The sequence below is a fragment of the Carassius gibelio genome, chromosome A14, assembly GCF_023724105.1.
Source record: "Carassius gibelio isolate Cgi1373 ecotype wild population from Czech Republic chromosome A14, carGib1.2-hapl.c, whole genome shotgun sequence".
Classification (NCBI taxonomy): Eukaryota; Metazoa; Chordata; class Actinopteri; order Cypriniformes; family Cyprinidae; genus Carassius; species Carassius gibelio.
Genome location: NC_068384.1, coordinates 20,281,577 through 20,303,746, shown reverse-complemented (window position 1 = coordinate 20,303,746; position 22,170 = coordinate 20,281,577). Strand labels below are relative to the sequence as shown.

The window sequence follows — 22,170 nt, the reverse complement described above, 5'->3', positions numbered from 1 at the left end:
CATCAAGGAAGGGTCCAGGCAAGGGGCGGAGTCCGGCGGCCGCACGCGATCCCCTCCTAGGTCCGGGGCGCGAGGGGCGGCGGCTTCTCCTAGCGGCCGCGTCTCTCTCATTGGCCGCGGCGCTGGTAGGGGATGGACGGCCCGGCATCCTGGCCCGTCGGCCGTGTAAACGGGTGCGGTTCTCCTCCGGATCGCGGGTCCGGCAGCTCACGTCTTGGTGGCGCGGGAGTCCCTCAACGCTCCCTTCCTGGACCCACGAGGACACCAGCGTGCATGCACGGGGAAGAGACCGGTCTCCCGAGGAGAGGCGCGTTGGGCTTTTAAACAGCGGCGGGGATGAGGCTCCATTCACATCAGGTGTGCCCCATCACACGCCGCCAGCCCTGACTCGTCCAGCGCCCCTCCTCTCACACACCCACTCCAGTCGGGAGCCTGGTGAAGGGCGGCGATTTAGGACGGGGTGCCGGTGACAATCAGGGAGGAGGCAGCTGACTCGTCACAATATATATATATATATATATATATATATATATAAACTAAATATATATAAATATATGTATATATATATATATATATAAACTAAATATATATAAATATATATATATATATATATATATATATATATATATATATATATATATATATATAAACTAAAAGTTAAAATATTATAAACATTTGAAAAATATTTGCCAAATCAAAGTGTTATATATATATATATATATATATAACACTTTGATTTGGCAAATATTTTTCAAATGTTTATAATATTTTAACTTTTAGTTTTATTTCTGAGTAAAATTCAATTAAACCTAATATATATATATATATATATATAATGTATGTATGTATGTATGTATGTGTATATATATATATATGTGTGTGTGTGTGTGTATTTTATTAAAGTTTATTTATTATAGATTTTTATTTTATATTATTAACCATATAATATTATATTCTCTATAAAAAAAAACTGCTCAATAAGTATTTAATATTTTTATTTAGGCAGTTGTTTCATGCAAGGTTTTATTTTTTATTTTTATTTATTTTATTTTTTTACTTTATGCCCCTCAAAATAATACAATTGAATGAATATTATTTCAGAAATGTAATGTTTGTCACTGATATATGTATTGCATTTTTGATGTACTTTTAATCCATTAGAAATGCCATTGTCATTGATCTACAGATTCATTTAAGTTGAACTATTTGTGCTTTCTTTTTGTAGGTGGAATACATAAATAGTGAGAGCGCAGTTTCTCGGCTTGAGGAAGACAACAAAGATCTTCTCGATTCCTCGGAGCCTATGGTGACCCCCGAGGAGAAGGCTCCTCTGCCAGACTCGCTTTCAGAGGAAGAGGAGCAGCTGGAGGTGCCAGAGTCTGCTGATGTACAGACACAAGCAGACGAGGAAGACCAAGAGTTAGGAACATCACCAAACGCTTTCGCAGTAAATGTGACCGAACAAGATGAAGATGCGGTTGAGGATGAAGCTGAAATGGAGATCGAATCCCAAGACGCTGGAGATGAAGATGATGAAATGACGGCGGTGGAACCTGAGAAAAGGGAGGACTCTACTGATGATGTTGGAGGTCAGACAGATTCTCTAGAGCCTGAGAAAGAAGAGACTTCAGGGGACCAAAGAGAATCAGCTGTGGAGAACGTTCCTGAATCTGATCCCACAGTCAGAGATGATGAGGTCAGTGATGAGCCTGAAGCCTCTGAAGCTCCACCTGTCGAGGTCTTTCTGTCGACTGTGTGTCCTGTGCTAGAGAGTCCGCTTCTCCATTCTCAGTTCTCCGATGCATTGATGTCTCCTGTGGAACAGGAAGAGGAGCCTGAGTCCGACATGCTTGATGTGTCTGGTGAGCCTCAGGACGTGTCTTCAGAAGACCTTGAGGTCGTTTCTGAGCAGCAAGACCAGCAAGTTTTTGAGTCGCCTACAGGAGAACTGGGGAGAATCTCTGAGGTTGGACCTCGGTTCACCATCACCCCTGCGTGGCAAAGGTCAATGACTTCTGAAGGCGCCCAAGAACAGTCCCAGACCACTTCACCGGTGCCACCAGAGACTGATGCTTCTGATGAACCTCCACAAACATCTGAACTCATCACTCCTGTAAAAGAAGAACTGCCCAAAGCAGCCCGAGCTCAGAGTTCCCCAGCAGAGACGAGCCCAGAGAACCCGTTTGGAGTGCGTTTGAGAAAGACTCCAGTCCCGCACCGCTTTGGTTTAGATGGAGAATCAGCTTGGACCCCCGTGCAGTCTTCAGGGGCGCAGGAGACCCCGGACCGTGAGCAGAGCAGCAGGAAGCCCATCCTGCCAAAGAAGCCCGATCTGTTATTAGACACTGTGATGTCGGCCAGGAAAAACCCAGGTACCTCTATTCTTAAAAAGCTGATTATGTGTATAGATATGCAAATATTTATTATATATATTTCAAATTTGCAATCAGTATTTTGTCTTGTTTTCCAGAAAAAAAAAATTTAAAATCTTCAAAACTATTTGGAAAAAGAAAGTTAATTATAAAGTCATTTAAAAAGTCTTATGTCACTTTTTTTTATCATGCTATACTCTTCCTGTAAATTTAATTATTTTATTACATATGTAATTAAAATGATCATTAAAAATGTAAATATAAAAAGATATATAAAATAAAATTTTGAAAAACAAATATTTTACTTCTAGTGTTCATTTATCTTGTAGGGATGTTCAGCACATTTGTACTGTAAAACAGGACAAAATACGAATTATTTTAATAATTTAACATTTTGTTCAATTATAAAATGTATTATTGAATAATTATATATTTTGCTATATAAAATAGGACAATTGCAATATATACAGTATACTGCTTTATAGTGCATTAAGGTTTTTTTATATATATATAGTGCATTAAGAAAATATTTTTTTGTTATTATTTGTGTTTTGGCATTTATTTGTAGGTTAAATTTAATGCAAATTTAATTTTAATGGAATTTGCAATGCATTTAACTTAAATAATATGATATTACAGAGCAAAAATGAATATTTAGAAAAATACTGTATATAATACAGGGCATTATTTAGCATAGTTTTTTATTTTTCTGTTTTATGTCAGCCAAAAAAACGTGTCTTAAAAATAATATGAAGCAAATTTTTTGTGCTTTTTCAGACACCGTGGGAAGAATATCTGTCGGTAGCACCGAGTCTCCGAGCTGGATCTCTGTGGCCAGACAGAAGCAGAGGAACTTCATCGAGAACTCGCCAGAAAACTCTCCAGAGAAACTTCCCGCGCAGGTTTGTGCGCTTCCTTTATATAATGAACAAATATGTCATGTCAAATCTTGCCCGTTTGAAGACTGTGTCTGAGCATCATGAAGCAACAGCACAATCATCTTCACACGTGTAGTCATCTCTGCATGTTGCAGCTTGGGAAAATGTAATGAGGTGAAATGAAACGAACACTAAATCAAGTTTTTTTGTGATAATTTGTTTTAGCCGATGCAACAAATGTTTTATTCCTTCATGGATCTTTTGTGTTCATTTCACAAATATTGTTTATTTTCCCTCATTTCTAAAATGTGTCGACTTGTTCTCAGGGGGACGTTAAAAGCCAGGATTCTCCATCCACTTTATCAAATCCAATCGTTAAAGAACAATTGACACAGCCGTGTTCACCTTTACAAGGTAACAATCTTTCCATTAGTGTCATTTGCGAACATTGCAAAGCTTTTCTGGATTTAGGTTTGTTCTGTTTGGGCATGAAAGTGCAATGACCTGCAAAGTCACAAAATACGGTTTTAATCTTTTAATAGCATGAGGTTATGTTTTAAACACAGAATGAAAAGGGATTTAATGTCAGTGTCTGCCCCCTAGCGGATATGTATTGTAACTGTCTAAATTTCGTATTATTTAATGTGAATGCTACAATCATGAAGTACTTTTTCTTAAGCTGTTTTCCATTGTTTTTGAATGAACAGTGTTCTGCTCCCTTGAACTGAACAACTCATCCATGGTTGAGAAGGAAAATAAGAGAAGTGCTAACCCGTCCGCTGCACCCCTGGCCCAAGATGAGCCTCCCTGGCTGGCTCTCGCTAAGAAGAAGTCCAAAGCGTGGAGCGAAATGCCCCAGATTGTTCAGTGAGAAGCCCAGCTGGCATATCGACTGCATAATCCTCCTCTATATTTACATACACATGAACAAAACTTTGCTTAATCAGCCCAGTGTCATTTATGTTTTTTGACGTCATAAAGGAGACGGATGCACAGTAGACCGGGGCTTATGGGTAATACGTTGCATTTGTAATTTGGTTTGCAACAAAAGACATTTACATTTTTTTCAAACAGACACAGGTCAGAGTTCAGAATGCTTCAAACTGAGGAAAAACATCCTAACAAGTTTTGCATACAAAAAGAAAAAAAAATGCAAAAAAATTTGAAGATGAGCCGCCGTCAAAGCTGTGTTTTTATTAAGGGCTGCTCTTTATTAAGTAACTTCGCTATGTTCTGTTATAGTCTTTAACGTTAGTAACACAGTTATCATGAATGGAGCTGAAGGTGTCTTTGTATTTATTTATCTCACTCTTGTATGTTTTATGTATTTTTGTATTTACGTGCACAGTTTTGTGACTTGTACATAAAATTTGAAGTACAAATAATCAAGAAAAATAATAAAAATGGAGCCATGCTTATTTTGTCCATCCACCGAAACCGATTTCCTTCCTTTTATATAAATTTTTCATTCATTTCTGCTTCTTCATCGTTGTAGTATCGTTTGTTATCAAATATTGTATCCAGGTAGTATTTAATGCTTATAAATGTCATTGTAAAAGATAACATTAAACCATCAAGTATTTTTTATGCAAAACCCAACATGTGCTGAGACAAAATAATAATAATAATGCAAAAATATTTTAAAATAATTAGTACATGTTCCTTCACTTAATGTTTTGACATTTCTAATCATTTGAATGAACAACAATGCTTTTACATAATAAGAAATATTTCAGAACAGATTTGGAGAAATGTAGCATTGCATCACTTGCTCACCAGTGGATGCTCTGCAGTGAATGGGTGCCGTCAGAAAGCTGTTTGGAAGAAGCAAACTCATTACATCTTGAATGGCTTTAGGTTGAGTCGTTTTTTGCTTATGGGTGAATTATTTCTTTAATAAAACAATATATTTTAAATGTTGACAAAAGTTATTTACGCTTATTTATGTTACATTTGTTTAATAAGGTGGCAAGTTAAAATACCTACAAGGTGGAAAAATCTGTTTATTGGACTTTTACACATGCTAAACTCAAGTAACTTTGTTTTTCAAAAGGGAACATTTGGAACAAAATAGTGGCAACTGAATATGACTGATATTAATTATTTTCTCACTCGGACACAAACACGGCCAAAACTTTAGCCAGTTTTCATGTTCTCATACTTAAACTTCATAATTCAAATCTGAATAAGAGAAATTTGCAATATGTCTACAGTTAAACCACACTGAAATATATTCTAAACCTAAAACATGAAATAGTATCATAGATATAGGCTAGATTAACTCCTAGGCTACACTCAATTTCATTGTCATCTAAAACAAAAGGAAATTTAAGAGTACTGCAAAGTAAACATAGTAACATATGCTTGAAGTGAATTCTCATCAGTAGAGTGGTCTCATTCTTGTTTTGTAAAGAGATATTACAAAAGAAAACGCTGTAGTCGTTGGTAGGCTAGTTTATGCCATTATTTTCTGAGTGTTGGTTAAGTGACAAGCTTTGCTAGTGTTATGGGAGAATGACTTGATTTGAGACTTGTATGTAGTCTTTTGGTAGTTTTAGTTCGTTCTGACAGTGAAATTATCTTCTGTGCCAATCTGAAAGTCAGGAGAAATCCGTAAAGAGTTTAGAAAAAGTGTTTTATATTGAGAAACGAGTGCTAGCGATTGTAAACGATGTCAGAGTAGCGCCATCTACTGGATCAATCACAATAACGAAAATCACAAACACGTGACGTTTCTATATTTGAAACTCCTCGTCTCTATAAGAAGTGTAATTTCATTGTTAAGTCAGCATGCTCATTTGAGTTTACTACACTTCTTCCCTACTTGCTTTAATTAAAGTTAATTATTCACTCTCTCTCATCTTTTTTACATCAGTAGATTTCCACGACAATAAATGACTTCTTACATCCAAAAATCACTTTGGCACCAGATGGTTATTGGTTCAGAAAGGTTAATAGATTGTGTCTAATAGCATTTTCAACACTTTTCTGTTTTATGATATGAAATTTTGTCCAAATATATTTCTGAGCTGTTTAGGCTATAAGGACAAAAATGTTATCATAGCAAACCCAGCCTTGGGCAAATATTAGCGTTATTTATTCAGATCAGCATGATCTGCCCTTTTAATAAAAGTCAACTTTCTCTCATAAAATTTGATTTCCTGTGTTTGGTTCAAGTGAGCATGAAGACCAATGTGCGTAGGACTTTTCATTACCTTATGGGACACACTTACAGTGTTGTAAAAATGCAAGTGTTTACAGAGCGTCATAGTTATTTTCAATACTTTGTATTTTCAAATCAACTTCTAAATGTCTGTTCAGTAGTCCCTATAACAGATGACACAATTTATTTTTGTGGTGCTTCTAATTAAGTTGCAAACGTTGTACATAGTATCACTGCTACTCATTTGCAAATATATACAAATTATATGTAATATTATCTTATTATTCTTAATATTTTACCTAGGAGATTGTTTCAGAGTTTGGGCTCTTTAACAGGAAAAGGATCTGCTGCCTGCAGTTGATTTCATCGTCTGTTGATTGTAACAGATAAGGTTGGAGTACATTAAAATGTCTAGTCCAGTCAGAAAGTTTCTAAATACTGCCATAGACACATATCTACATGTTTCCAAAACAAAGCCTTCATCCAGTTGCTTTTGTATTATTACCGTTGTTGCAAGTGTGAGCAGCTGAACTGAAGTCATCTGTGTGTCCATGCAATGACAGTCTCAAAGAAACAGGCAACACGAAACAATCGAGAATTTTAATGGTACCACATGAAATTCAAAGAGCTGTGGGATGAAGTTCTTTCTTTTTGCTTTACAATTTACAAAAAAAACTATATGGGAGTAGTCTCCATGGCCCAATTAACTATGAAATGTATTTAAAACAAGAAAGAACTGGCAAAATCAGATATTAATACCTAAGGCTGTTTTGAGTTGCATTAAACACGTCATCCCTGAGTCCTCATCTCCCTGTAGTCATGAGTCCATATGCTTGTTTTAAGCTGCTCATTACTGCCCATTGCTGCTCATTTTCATCTTTTCCAGCCCTTTGACTTGTCCCTCCAGTTTGCTCATCCGGCTCTCCAGACTGCCTCCTGTCCCACCGCCGCTGCTCGTAGCGACTCCAAACACAGCACAGGTGAGCACAAGTAAAATCAGTCTCATTGTAGTGACTTCATTGGAGGCAGCGGGGTCACCGATGATCCGCACAAACAGCCACAACACCACAACCGCTTTAATCAGCCAAAACACTCTCTTTACAAGCATCACGGTGACTCGCAGCAACAAGGACAGGAGCCAGTAAGCGATCAGAGCCAGCAAAGCCCACTTGGTCACAGCAGAAACGCCCTCAGCAGTGAAATGAGGCACCGATACGGTCTCTATGAATAAAACAAACAGAAAGAAAAAAAGATTGTATGTTAATTGGGTGAAGCATTTTCAGAAGAAAATGTGAGTGGTGATTTCCTGTCCAGTTAGGGGTGTTATGTTGTTAGAATTAACTTGACAATTTTCATCAGTGTTGTCCATGTCGTTAGTTTTCCATTTGCAACAACAGGTATTTTTGTCAGATTAATTTCTTTGTCACAAACCCCATGCAAAAAAAAAATATATATTTTTCACATGATTTACCTTTATTCTGCACCGATCTGTCCATTCTCTGACAAACGCCTTGATTATTTCAATTAACATTGGTTTTGATAATTGTGTATCCATTCAGAAATCAGAATCGTGATTTATATATGCACAGATTTTTACGTGCACCCCTAGTTTTCTCTTCCTCTTCTCTAAAGCAGCACAGCACTGCCTCGCCCACTTTGTTGCATGTTCCTGGGGGCGGGGTTTATCTGGGTTTGTGATGTAAGGGACCTGGGAAGAAGCTTGTTGTAGTCCCTTACCAGCTGTTTTTGTAGGCATTAAACTGTCCGAATTTTAAAAGATGATATCTCCGTTTGCATTGAACTTTCAGCGCTGCAACTTTGCAGATTGTTTATGCTCAAAACAGCAACATTACAAACTAACTAAAGAAGTGAAATTGCAATCAACCACCCCTTTAAAGCTTTATAGTTTTATTCATCGTCACTGCTATGAAGAGCCCTTCGGCTGCAGTGTTAGTACTCAGAAGAGTAATGAGCTCGACGAGTTTTTTTAATATTTAGATTTAGTTCTAACACCTGAGAGACAACTTTACTCACCGTTCACTCCTGTAGCTCTGAGAATCTCAGATACATACACAGCAATGACATTCAGTCCACTGGCAGCTCCTTCAGCAACAAACTTCAGCAACATTTCGACAAACTAAAGAAAAGAAGAAAAAAAAAACAAGGGGAAAAAAGTGATTCGACTCCAGAATGTGCCTATGTAGTGTGCATTGTTGTTTTTCCAAGGGTGTTCTATATATGAACTCAACTCATAGATCTCTGGCCATAGCTGATCTTTAACCAACACTGACTGACAAGAGCCACACAATACACAAAATTTAATTAAAGCAATGTTGCGGAATCAATGCAAATTCTATAGGCAGCATATGTGACATGCTGTTGGTTGCAGCTTGCAAAAATCATAAATGCACTAACAATGTATGTATTTTTGGGGCACTGTAACATAACAGTAGACCGTAAGCTATTATGAGGCACAGTTCTGTTCTGATGGAATCACAGACAGCAAGAAAAATGACAAAACTATATGATCATAATAGTTAGCATAACAAAAATATAGGCGTATCAGTTTTTAATAGGGTGGAATAAACATTTCATGTGTCTTTTGACTGCAGAAAAAGATTTTTCCAGATATGCTTCACAACTAACATTTTTCTGAGAAATAATAACTTTTATACCAACCTACTTAAGATGGTTTTCCTTTCACATTTTATATTCTTTTAATTTTCATTCTGATCTCAGAACATTTGTACAACCCTGACATTTTTACACCCCTTTATACTCCTCAAAAGATGCATAATAATTAAATTAATAATTATATTGAAAATATATAGATAATATAATGATACTTACACATTTAAAGTAGTTATACTTCAGTTTAGCTAATGATATCAAATGAATCATTTCGAATCTTGTTGGGAATATGCATTTCCTTGTTGATAATAGTAAGTTTTAATGTGGTACTTTGTTCATCTCTTAATTTTTTTTATTTATTTTTTTACAGTTTAGAACAACTCCAGACAACAATTTGGACAGCTTTACAGCTCAAATACATTTTTTTATGAATCAATAAATGTAAGAGTTTCAAAAGACATTGTGCTGTGCATTTCTGGTTTTTAACCTTCCAGGATGCCATATTTCCACTGTAAGTGCATTAACTATGATTTTTTTTACATATATTTTTCATGTTTTAACATATGGAGGGATGAGTTGAAATGACTTTCTGAAAACAGCAAGTCAGATACACAGAGCCTCACTTCAGAAGACTTCTGTTCAAAAGGTCGCAAACTTGCAAGTTTGGGATCCAGTTTGATAGGCTAAAGAGGCAGGCAATAATCTTTAACACTATTTGTGTAAGAGTACGTCACGATACAAATTGAGCAGTCTCTGTGTATGTGTGTTTTTGTGTGTGTGTGTGTGTGTGTGTGCATGCGCAAGCAACACTGCCAGAGTGACAGCTGGGCATCTCACTTAACTTTATCACTCACAGACATGCACAGCTATTACAAATACACTACTTGTGATCAAACACACTCTCAGGAACAAGGTCACCTCATTTGGTGAAGGACGAACACGAGCGATCAGAAACAGTGTGTGTGTGTGTGTGTGTGTGTGACTTCATACAGGAATTCAATAAGAACATAATCACTGTACAAAGCGGCATTGTTTGCCATTCGAGGCGTGAGCCACCAAGCACTTGCGCACCTGTTCTGGCATTTTCCCTCGCTAGCAGTTGTGGCTTTCACACAGACGGTAACATTACAAGGACGAGCATGTGCGTGTCAAAACAAGTACACAAATCAAGTCCTGCTCTGACACTTTTACTTGTTCTTACCATTGCAACAGAATAGATGTTCTCAGGGCCAAACACTGAGTCAAGGTACAAAACAGCTTTCTGGGTCAAAGAGAGGTTCGGTGAGCAGGACATAAGCAGAGGAAATTAGGGCAAAGGATGAGTGGAGGTGAGGAAAGGGTTAAAAGATGGTTAACAAGTCAAGAGGGAACATGAGAGAGGGATAAGAGTTGGGAGAGAAATGTGAATGGCACAATTATAAGCATGTATTAGGGAATAAGAGAAGTAGAGGTCCAGTGATCAGAAGGCTATATATAAAAAATGTAAACCATCATAAACGAGATCTCGTCAGAATCTCAATTGATTCTCCTAGATGTCTTTGTTTTACATGGGGAGGCTCAAGCTTCTCAGATGTTTCTCCTGACACACACACACACACAAAAATCTCATATTTCTCCTCTAGTTTCAGTGCTCAGATTTGCTAAAGCACCAAAAAACTCTGCCATCAGAATTTCAGTATCAACTCAACTCATTGAATAATCATCAAACCTTGCATTTTTGGCAGTTTTTTCAGTAGGAACATCTGAGGCAAAGTTTATACTTCAATGAAAAATAATCAAGACCTCTGCTAAGGAAGCACTGAAAGAGAAGCCTCGATGGAATATTTTGAACAAAAAAGAGCATCATTTTCCTGTGGGAAGTGCAGAATAAGACATTATATAATTTCACAAATAACAAAAAAGTTACCTCAGCACCAATCTCAATCGCATGGGTGCCGACAATGGACTCCGCGTACTTTCTCAACCCGTCCAGAGGCTCCAGAATAACAGACCCAAAATCATAAGAGCCCGAGGTGAACTCCTCAGCAAACCCGTGACACAAGACCGAACGAACCAGAACCAGAAACCCAAAGAAAAGCAGCTTTTCCGAGCTCCTCGAGGCAATGTTGTGACCTGACATCCTTAAAAACCCGGATCAACACAAATGAAAGATCCGAAAAAAGACACTTAATAATCGATGTGTGATAAAAAAAAAATAGCCGGTCAGTATGTCTAGCAGGATTATTACCCTAGAAAAAAATACATTTATATAAATATATGGGTAAGATACAACTGCTGTTTTTTTTTTCTGACAAAACTAAACCTAGTTCATAGCTAAGCAAATTTAAGTTCATGCGTGTCAAAAAACAAGACGCAAACCAAAACCCAACTGAACAAACACAATTAGATGGCATACGTCATGCTGGGCTCCTCGTGTATAATAGACTAACGTTACTAAAATTAAGTTCTCAAACAGTCTGGCACGCGCTTGCCAAGGGCACTTAAAAATAGCGCCTGGATGACTGTATATGGTATCATACAAGTACAACAAAGCGTTAAGTCGATACAGATAAAATAAGATTTTAATTTAGAGACCTGACTCTTGTGCAAAAACTGTTTTTAAAAAACGCGCAGAAGTCTATTTTCTGCCGAGCGCAGACACAATTTATTATAGCGAGTTGGGTGAGGAGCTCCGGGCTGCACGAGGGAGGAAAGTTTAGATACGGCTGTTTGGCTACAGAGACATAAGGTTATGCCCCCGCCTCCTGCATTCCTGCTCGAATCCCGTTCACACGGTGCTGGCACTTATTAAAGGCGATATCGCGCGCTGTTTACTAGATTTACAGTAGCGCCCGAGGTGCGTGGATCTGCGCGCCCGGACACGTGCTTTCACACAGCCTCGCTCTGAAGAACACTTCTGAAAAGAGAAAAAAATATGAGAACACAATTTAATTTTAGTGAGTCGCAAATTTATATAGAGTTAAAGCGCCACAATGAACGTTTCGACTGGCACATGACTGAAGTAGGCTACAAGTCTCATCATATATTAAAATATACTCGAAAGTAATTAATAGCAACTAATTATATCTTCAAGTGTAAGTGGATTACTGTATATATTACTCTCTTTAAAGGGTATGCATTACTAACTACTTTCTCGACCATAGACTGTCTCGACCATTTAAACAAAACAAGAATAGACACGAATCTGCTCTTTTAAATATTCAAATAAATAATATAAAGCCCATTCAATTATTATTGAACTGGCCAAAGTATTTAAAGGGACAAGGTCAAACACACACACACACACACACACACACACACACACAACATTTTAAACTTGATGTTAAACTTGTTAAATTCACTATCGTTCTATTTTTTAATGCAATTAAGTAACTAATTAATTTACAGAAAAATTAAGTGTAATCCCTTACTTTCTCTAGGTAAAATAATAGTAATTACTTGGCATTACATAATGCATTACAGTAATAAAAGTAAACTATGTAACATGCAATTAACCCCAATGTAAGGACAATATAACAGAAAATCTTTTTTTTTTTTACTAGTCAGATTACTAGTTACAATTGTTTTTTTTAATGGTAAAGGAGATTTTAAAAATACATTTACATTTAGCCTTTCATTTAGCCTACTGTTTCTTAACTTCTTAAAACGTTATAATAAACTTGATAGACTTTCCTCAATTATAATCATACCATTCTCAATTTTAAAAGAATATGAAAAGAAACTTGGTTGCAGGTTTAAACCACACATGGTTTGAATTATGAATTGCCATTAAACAAAATTCTTAATCTAACATAAATCCAGAAGAATATACTCTAAAAGTTTTTTAAGCCTCAGCTAAATCAAATATAAGTGACAACTTCAACAAAAGCATAAAATTGTCAATAAATTTCAATATTTTAATGGACTTCAATAAAGCATTTGCACAACCATCACTACAGGCAGTCAAAAAATAATAATAATTAGACAGTACAAAAATTACTGAAAATTCTGGAAGTCTTTGTAGAGAAAAAACAAGTGGAATGTAAAACTGTTGATGTTCACCCAAAGATACAGGACAAGCTCCGGCCTCCGATGTTGAGCAACTGGACCAAACAGATGCAGAAACAGTGAATAATAAATCTCATTTGATGTAGATGCAATGGAAATCATTGGCACCAAATGCGGCATTGCACTTTGGACACTTTTCTGACGGGTGTCGAAGCGCGTCTTCACACACTCAAAACAGAACACATGGAAGTACTTTATCAAAACAGCGTCCTTTACACGTGAATTGCAGCATGGACACGTCAACCGGGCCTGTAACACAGAAAAAAGGATCCTTCAAAGACATGAACACTAAAATATTTCTGGTCCCCCGTACCAATGATCAACATAAATGACCTTGTAATAATTTATTTCATCATCCAGGATCTTATCTCCATTTTGAATGTTCTCCGCAGGTTTCTTGGCCTTCTCTATCTTCCTGTGCACTTTGGATATGTCCTCCTAATGCAGTAATAGAAACATCAGGCTAAACAAGTTTTTTGAAATAGCCATTTTCATTCACAAAGTATATCACATTCATGCTGCACGTACACAAACAGCATATATGTGAGCATATATATGAGAACATATGCAACTGTGTGTTGTTGTACCTTGTGAACGTGCAAGTGAACACAGTTCCTCGCTTCACTGGAAAACTCCCAGCACATATACTTATTAAATTAAAGCCTTTGCTATTTGACCATTGCATTAAGCCACATCAAGACTCATTGACCATTTTGAAAAGTAACACGGCACACCTGTCCAAGCTGCACAAATGACTCATATCAGTAACACAGATGGCGCAGGAAGAAATATGCACAGAAGTCTAATACCTTGCAGTTTGCTCAAAGCCCTGACCTTAAGCACAAGCAATACCTTAGCAAACAGCACTAGGTGAAGATAAAACGGAGGCTGTACCAGCGCTGCTGTGTGTGGTGAAGCTGCTATCTGGCTCAGTCTTCACAGTAACATCACCAGTCGGGGCAGATGGAGATGGTCTCCTCCTTCACATTCAGCACGCAGCTATAAGAGAGGACAGAAACGTTAGCAATCACTTCTCCCTTTAACTGCTGGTTATGAGTCTGCAGTGTACTGATCAGATGTCTCATCTCACGGTTTATAGGGCCTGAAAAAGAACCAGAGGGTAATACAGGCAATTCAAATCCTGATCCGATCAAAAAGAGACCAACACAGAGAGCAGAGGAAGGTTACCTGCTTGTTCATTAGCAGCTAATGTCTGCTAATATTCGATCCTGAGCATCTCGTACTCCTTGTGCACCTGTGCCAACGTGTCTTCCAACTGAATCACTTCACTACGGACCTTACACTGCAAGGATACCTCGTCTTTCTGAAAGAAACACACACAAGTCAAGTTCAAGTTCAATTTCAAATCAAATTCTTTGTTTGTCCCCAATGGGGCAATTCATTTTGCAACAGATAGTATAACAGATCACACACAATCACACACACAGTACCAATACAAAAATTGCCTACCATGCAGGCATGGTTAAAATAATAAAAACAATAAACAATCAATAAATGGAAAATCACTAAGTTATCTGTGATTCTTTATAGAATTAAGAAGCAGAATGGATGCAGGTGCAAAAGAGTGTTTATATCTGTTGGTTCTGAATTTTGGGAGTTTAAAGCGTAATCCCGTCAACACTACGGTTCAAAAGTTTGGGGTCGGTATGATTTTTTTCACCAGAAAAAAGATCTCATGGCTGCATTTATTGGAGTAAAAATAGTAATATTGTGAAACATTATGAAATTTAAAAACACTTTTTTCTATTTGAATACACTTCTAAATGTAATTTATTTCAGTGATGCAAAGCTGAGTCTTCGAGTCTTTAGTGTTACATGATCCTTCAGAAATCATTCTGATGTTCTGACTTGCTGCTCAAGAAACATCTATTATTACGATCAATGCATTCAGGATTATCTGATGAATAGAACATTTTATAAAATCTTTTGTAAAATGATTAATAATGTCAAATCTCTGTGTTTATTCAGGGAAGCTGCAGTAAATCCCACAGATACTAAAGGAGTGTTTCACTCTGTTCCAGAGTATCTGTGTCTTCAAGTGTTAGCTGATAAGGAGCTTTCTTTCAAGGACAAGATATGAATGTGTGGGGTTTGTAATTTTCCATTCTGAAGAGCTGAACAGCTGACTGCCTCTAAACATCAGATTTAATCTGGTATTGCCTGAGAAGGAGGCAAACCTCACAATAAGCATAAGACGGATCTAACAAGGTAATGGTGTATGTGGTCTCGAGGGCTTTACCTTCGTGTTACTGTTCTCCTGGTAAACCGTCTGCAGGTCTCAAACTAACAAGAGATGATTGCATATTGTGTGATTCGATGTTAAAACAGTGTTCAGGTTTGTCCTTTATATGACAAACAAAACATTTTCTAATCATTTTGCCAAGGCTCTAGCAATGTCAACAATATGTTTGAGCAGGCTAGCAAGTATTAAAGATACAACAATATTACCATTCATAACTTATGGGTTAAAGATATATATTTATTGACAGTAATTAACAAAGAACTACATTCCAGTAAATTGATCAAAAAGAGACTTATGATTTTTTTCCTCAAATTTTGATCAAATAAATGCAGCTTTGTTGAGCATTAGAGACTTAAAAATCTTAAAGACTCCAAACTTTTGAATGGTAGAGTACATATGCTAGAGATGGAGAAAAAATATATATGATGCATCTGTAAGTCCAAATAATCACCAGAGGATTGAGCAAAGCACCGAACCCCTAAATGGATGGCTGCCCACTGCTCCGGGTGTGTGTTCACGCCCTGTTTGTGTGTGTGTGTGTGTGTGTGTGTTCTCTACTCACTGCTTAAATGCAGAGCACAGATTCTGTGCAGTGGACACCATACTTGGCCACACCACGTCACTCATTAATTATAGTGGTCAACCAATGTGCGTTTTTTTGACAGTCGATGCCGATATCTTGGAAAGCGGGGGGGCCGATAGCCAATATAATTTTGTAAATTATTATTAATATTTATCAAAGTTGAAATCATTTGACAATGTATTAAAAAAAAGAAATGTAAAAGAAACACTTATACTTTAGATGACAGTTCACAAATAAATAGATATTTAATAAAAATATAATTTAAAAAAAAGTAAACACTATAACCAACAGGGGGCTCAGTATTCCGGGAAGTTTGTGTGCACTGGGAATCATATTTTTCAAATAAAGTCAGGGTAACCCTCATTTAACATACAGCACACAGAGAAAATGACATGAATTTGACAGTGGCCAAAAGCATTAAGCGCAGTATAATTTGAAATCACAAGTTTAAATATAAAGCATTCAATTCACACAGACTGACTGTCATGCAGAGAACATGTGATCATGCTGGATGTGTATTTCTTTAATGCTGACGGCAAACGAGAAAGTATTATAATGTTTGCCTTTCTATTAATACTTTCTGTACACATTAATTTCTTTGTTTAACCATTCTATCTGATTATTAGACAGACTCCTATCCATATAAGACAGAACTGTTAACGACGATTATGAACAAGAGAGAGTAATGTGTATTCAGACGCTGCCGCTCTAAGCGCCGTCAAAATAAAAGTCATGCACATCGTCAAAATAACGAACACATCAGCCAAGCAGAAAAACTTATCGGCCGATGCCGATATTTGAAAAATGCCATGGCCGATATATCTGTCGACCACTGATTAATTAACTCTTAATTAAAATAGTTGTTTGGCTATTCGTTAAGGTTATTTTTGGCCAAGACGATGTCAGCCGAAAAGAAAGACTAAGATGAAATATTACAGTACACTGGAAATTTTTATATTTTTTTAACGGTAAAATATTTTTTAAATGCTATGAAAAATCTGTCCCATGATATATCCCATGCAAGCAAAAAATATTAATAAAATCAACGTATAGGGCTTGGGCGTCGTGACGTCATTACTTGGCGTGGCCACCACGTTGACAGCCTCCTTTACTGCTACTCGGACTACTGTGCAGTGTTTAGACATACTCCCTCTCATCCGTGTGTCTTAATTTGATGAATTAAAAATCTATTTCAACCATGGTAAACCGTTGCTGTATTGTGGGGTGTAATAGCGCCATGGGGAAAATAAAATGAGAATGGGTTAACTTTACACCGCTTTCCTGCTTGGAGGCGCGACCACGGAGACCATAACATCTGAATATTAATTTATATAGCTTATGTTCACATTGAAAATAAGGGAAATTTCTCGGGTTACTCATCCAAAATATGGGAAATTTCAACATTCATCTTTTTGTTGCTATCCCTCTGCTGACAGCAAAAAGTCGTACTACAAAACTGTTGCATTAACTAACGTTAAGCGATTTGTGAAGCTAGGTCTAACGTGACTTTAGTTACAGATTGGCGTGAAATCGTGCTCTCACAACAACCATGCTATCTTAAAAAGCCCAACATCACGCAGAAGTATAAATTGGCCTTAAGGTTTCTCTCAAGTAAGCAAACGATGCTTTGAAAACATATGTTTCGCTGGAAGGGCAAGGGGTAGTAACAGGACAACAGTACAGAGACTGACAGGTCCGATCGAAGGGCTAGCGGGATATTTTACAGGAAAATACTAAAACGGGAAGACAGCGGGAAAAGAGCTCAAATACGTGAGAATCCCGGATAAAAACAGGAGGGTTGACAGCTTCTAAGTACACTTTTGTTAAAAGTAATTACATGTGTGACTGGTTGTAAGCACTGACGTTTACCAAACTAGCAGCAAGGTGTAGCGCAGCTTACCTTTGTCCAGATTACTGTAACGTATACTGTTTGCCGGTTTTATGATCTGCAACTCCTGAACATATCCATTTGTGAACTGCACATGAGACTCCAATGACTTGTAGCTTCGGAACTGTTCTGAAGTGTAGGCGCTCACAAAACAAACAAGGTAGCCGAAGATATCTGTAATGCAAAAGGGTGGCAGCAAGTCTCCGTCGGTACTCCACTATTTGTTGGGAATTTCATATGGATCCAAACCGTTAATCTTTCCGATTCTGTGCACATACCGGTCCCTGACATCCCTATTTTGTATATCCCTTTAAATCCCACAACCTTTTCGCGATTTTACCATATTTTCTTTCTCCCAACTCTGCTTCTTCTCGTTCGAATTGCTGTATGTTTACATTCGAGAGGCTGCCAGCAGGACCGCCACGTCCCAGAATGCAACGCGGTGCCCAAGCCCTATTCATTGATGAATTGACCACTATAAGATAATACAATAACATGCATTTAGAAAATACAGAGGGAGAATTTCCATTCAACACTGCCTATAAGAAGGATAAGGATCTGTTTTATTTCATAGTGACTTTGAAGAGTAAAACCACTCATCCTTTCCAGCACCTCTGCATGTTCTCTCTCCGTCTGATCTTCTCCGTGTCTCACTGCAGCTCCTCAGTGAGAACATGATGCAGCTCGCTGATGCTGTTATCAGCACGATTAGCCGCCAGCAAACGAGACTCAACATACACAGACAAACTAAACACTCAATATGAGAAGGTTACCAGATAAAAATGTCAACAAATCAACCACAAACCTCGCTGGTCATGTGACTGTGCTTCTGCTGGAGACTGTCGGTCAGCTGCAGTAGCCCTTCATTCTCATTGGTCAGGAGGCACACAGCGACATCTGCATCTGAAGGAAGACACAAGAAAATGCAGGTTAAACGCTTGAATGAACAGAAAGCTAAGACAAGAGTAGAGTCGGTGTCACCTGCCACACACTCCATATCTTTCTTTAGCTGGTCTACTGTGTTCTTCAGGATCTCGTAGATTTTGACCACACGTCTGGCCTGTTTACAGCTGGACTCCAGTCACTCCTGCAGCTCTGTGTCTATCTCCTCACTGCTGCTGCTGGCCAGAAAACAGGTCGCTACCTCCCCCTGTTGACCTGAGTCAAACATTACAACAAAATGAGTTGGAGGCAACACTAAACCCACACAAAAAAACAGAAATCTGGCCTTGAACAAAAAAATATAAAAAAGAAGCTGTCCATTTTAATGAAGGTGAACAGAGTGAATGCTGATTTTATTGAAGTGTTCAGACTCTGCTGGCAGTTTTTGAAATCAAATTTAAGACCTGACTTTTTTAAGACCTTCACAAAATAAATTAATCGCATATGTCCATACAAACAAGCCCATACAAATCTTTTACGTAATTAAATAGGCTTGGATATGTATCCAACTGCAAAACAGTTTAAGATACTGCATACTGTTTTATTTAATATAAGCATATATATTTTAACTGGTTTATTTAGTAATATGTTGAAATACAATTTTTCAGACGATATTTGGCCAAGACACAACTGTTTGAATATCTGGGATCTTAGCAATGTGTATTACTAATCAAAAATTAAGATTTGATATAAAGTAGGACATTTAATAAATATCTTCATGGAACCTGATCTTTATTTATTACTCGAATGATTTTTGGCATAAAGGAAAAACGATAATTTTGACCCATACAATTTTTGTCGCTATTGCTAAAAAATACACCCCAGCGACTTCAGACTGGTTTTGTCACATATCAATACATACAAATTTGATGTTGACTGGTATTGGATTTTGTTGATAATATAATAATGTGTTTACAGTTTAATTTAAATGTATTACCACATCAGCTTCACATGCTATTTCATGGCAAAGACTAGACATTAGAAAAACAATATAGTCGTACAAAATACAATATAAATGAATTAAATAATAAAAACATTATAAAACAAAGTATAAAACAAAATTCTATAAAAGATCTTTTCATTTTTATTTTTAAGTTTTTTATAATAATCTGTTTGAAAACAATAAAAAATATTATTTGGCAATATTAGAAAAAACTATATTGCGTTTAAAATAATAATAATAATCAGAAAAAAAAAGATTTCATGCATAATGAAGGACATGAAATGACTTTTATATAGGCAAGGCAAGGCAAGTTTATTTATATAGCACATTTCGTACACAATGGTAATTCAAAGTGCTTAACATAAAAGAAAGTAAAATAGTCAAAAAAGAAAAATAATAACAAGAATAAAACAAGCAATTTTAAAACTTTGAAAATGATTTAAAAATGTACTTATTTAAAATGAATTTAAAAACAGTTAGAAATAGAAAATCATTTGACATAAAAAAACAGTGAAAATACAGTTCAATCAGATCAGACATTGAAAACTTTGAATGTGGAGCCCTCACATTTCTTTTATTAAATCACACCCTTGTAGTTCATTTATCACATTAAGCTGTATCATGATTCCTGTTTTTCTATCCTCGAATTTAAGACTTATTAAAATGATAATCAACACTTTTGTAATATGAAGACACCGTGCTGATCTGTGATCAATTATGACCTGTAATATTTTTTCAGTGGACCGAGGTTGTGTCTGAGGCCCCAAACTAAGACTGTGACATTTGGTTTGTGAGAAACCATTTTTTTCTCAACTCTCTCTCAGTTCATCCTCAATCCCTACAGCCACACAACCGTCTGTGTCTGCTTGTCTACGTCTGGATCACGGTTTCAGAGGGAAATCACAATGTACTACAATAACAGTGAGATAAAACACTATAAAGAGCATTCAAAGGTTTGGGGTCGATAAAGAATGTTTTGAAAAGACTATACTTTAAGACTACATTTATCTGTTCAAAAATGCAGTAATATTGTGAAATATTATTAAATTAACAATTCAAAAATAACTAATTTGAATATATTTTAAAACATAATTTATTCCTGTGATTTTTCAGCATCATTACTCAGTCTTCAGTGTCACATGATCCTTCAGAAATCAGAGATGTGAAAAAGTGACATTTTTTAAGGATTCTTTGATTAATAGAAATGTCAAAAGAAAGGCATTTAGGCTCTTTGAAATAGCAATAAAAAAAATTGTAACATCATACATAAATATGAATATAGAGGTAGTATCTACCTGTCTTTGGTCAAGCGCTTCCTGTTTTTTTTTATATGCAGAGCTTTAAAATCTTGTTCTTCCTGAAAGAAGGAAATACAGTGTCAGTGGGAACCAACTGATTAGGGCCCAGATTCAGAAATCAGGTTCACAGTTCAGAACTAAAGAGATTTAGAGTTATTTTTCCCATAACAACAAAATATAACCGATAAATACACAAAACAATAAACTTCTTCTTCTCTTCTTCTGCTGCTGCTGCTGGAGACACGAGAACTGCAGCGCCGCCGCACGGCGGAAGGACTGACTGCAGGTCTAGCGCTTTAAAAACTCCTCACAATACAAATCTGCATGAATGCTCTTTTTATTGCATTAATTCTGGGGCATACAAATAGATCAGATTAAATAAAAAAGGCTGTCTTCTTTATTCATCACTCTATTCATCACTTTAATAAACTAAATATATAGAATCTAAATTATATATATATATAATAATATATATGAGTGAAGTGACATACACCCAAGTATGGTGAAGAATTCGTGCTTTGCATTTAACCAATCCAAAGTGCACAAACACAGCAGTGAACACACACCTGGAGCAGAGAGCAGCCATTTATGCTGCGGTGCCCGGGGAGCAGTTTGGGGTTCGGTGCCTAAATCATGGTATTGCCAGCCCGAGACTCAAACCCCCAACCCTAGGGTTAGGAGTCAAACTCTGTAACCACTAGGCCACAACTTACCCCCTGATATATATATATATATATATATATATATATATATATATATATATATATATATATATATATATATATATATATATATATCAGGGTTTCCACAAAAATATTAAACATTAAGTATTTTCAATTCAGCATATTAGAATGATTTCTGAAGGATCATGTGACACGAGCAATGAAGCTGAAAATGCAGCTTTACATCACATGAGTAAATTATGTTTTCAAAATATATTCAAATGGGTTATTTTAAAGACTGAAGTAATGATGCTGTTATAATTAGCTTGTTCTTATATTTTACCCATTAGATGCATTATAACTTTTAAACTACAGTAAAAATCATTCTCTAGTTTGTACTATTACTGTAGGTTGTGTTCAGCAGTGTATACTGTACATTTGGTGTAACGGGTGACTTGTTTGACTTCCAAAACGATCATTTTTAAAATCAAATTGGCCTG

General features: G+C 36.7%; 2 protein-coding genes across 10 annotated transcripts in view; one reads left to right on the top strand and one right to left on the bottom strand.

Annotated features, from left to right (window-relative positions):
• The window catches only part of LOC128027803 (CRACD-like protein), a 48,189-nt gene extending 43,502 nt beyond the window's left edge, over positions 1–4,687 (top strand). For all 5 annotated transcript variants that reach the window (XM_052615708.1, XM_052615705.1, XM_052615706.1 and 2 more), the window contains 4 exons: positions 1,226–2,372; positions 3,150–3,274; positions 3,577–3,664; positions 3,958–4,687. In XM_052615708.1, coding sequence (XP_052471668.1) covers positions 1,226–2,372; positions 3,150–3,274; positions 3,577–3,664; positions 3,958–4,121 — 1,524 coding nt within the window. In that variant the 3' untranslated portion in view covers positions 4,122–4,687. The remainder of the gene's footprint in view (positions 1–1,225; positions 2,373–3,149; positions 3,275–3,576; positions 3,665–3,957) is intronic.
• A 2,312-nt stretch (positions 4,688–6,999) lies between these two features.
• On the bottom strand, positions 7,000–21,176 carry LOC128027805 (transmembrane protein 109). 5 transcript variants are annotated; one of them, XM_052615711.1, is made up of 12 exons: positions 21,006–21,176; positions 18,807–18,983; positions 18,631–18,728; positions 18,438–18,553; positions 14,280–14,415; positions 13,986–14,090; positions 13,425–13,529; positions 13,086–13,340; positions 10,951–11,940; positions 10,246–10,305; positions 8,448–8,550; positions 7,000–7,634 (listed from the first exon to the last, which is right to left on the bottom strand). In XM_052615711.1, the coding sequence occupies exons 9-12, from the start codon at positions 11,161–11,163 to the stop codon at positions 7,264–7,266; spliced, it is 747 nt and encodes a 248-aa protein (XP_052471671.1). In that variant the 5' UTR covers positions 11,164–11,940; positions 13,086–13,340; positions 13,425–13,529; positions 13,986–14,090; positions 14,280–14,415; positions 18,438–18,553; positions 18,631–18,728; positions 18,807–18,983; positions 21,006–21,176; the 3' UTR covers positions 7,000–7,263. The 5 variants fall into 5 exon arrangements, with proteins under 5 accessions (XP_052471671.1, XP_052471672.1, XP_052471670.1 ...); XM_052615712.1 differs by lacking the exon at positions 18,438–18,553; XM_052615710.1 differs by lacking the exons at positions 18,438–18,553; positions 18,631–18,728; positions 18,807–18,983; positions 21,006–21,176 and adding an exon at positions 17,838–18,320.
• Positions 21,177–22,170: the final 994 nt, after the last annotated feature.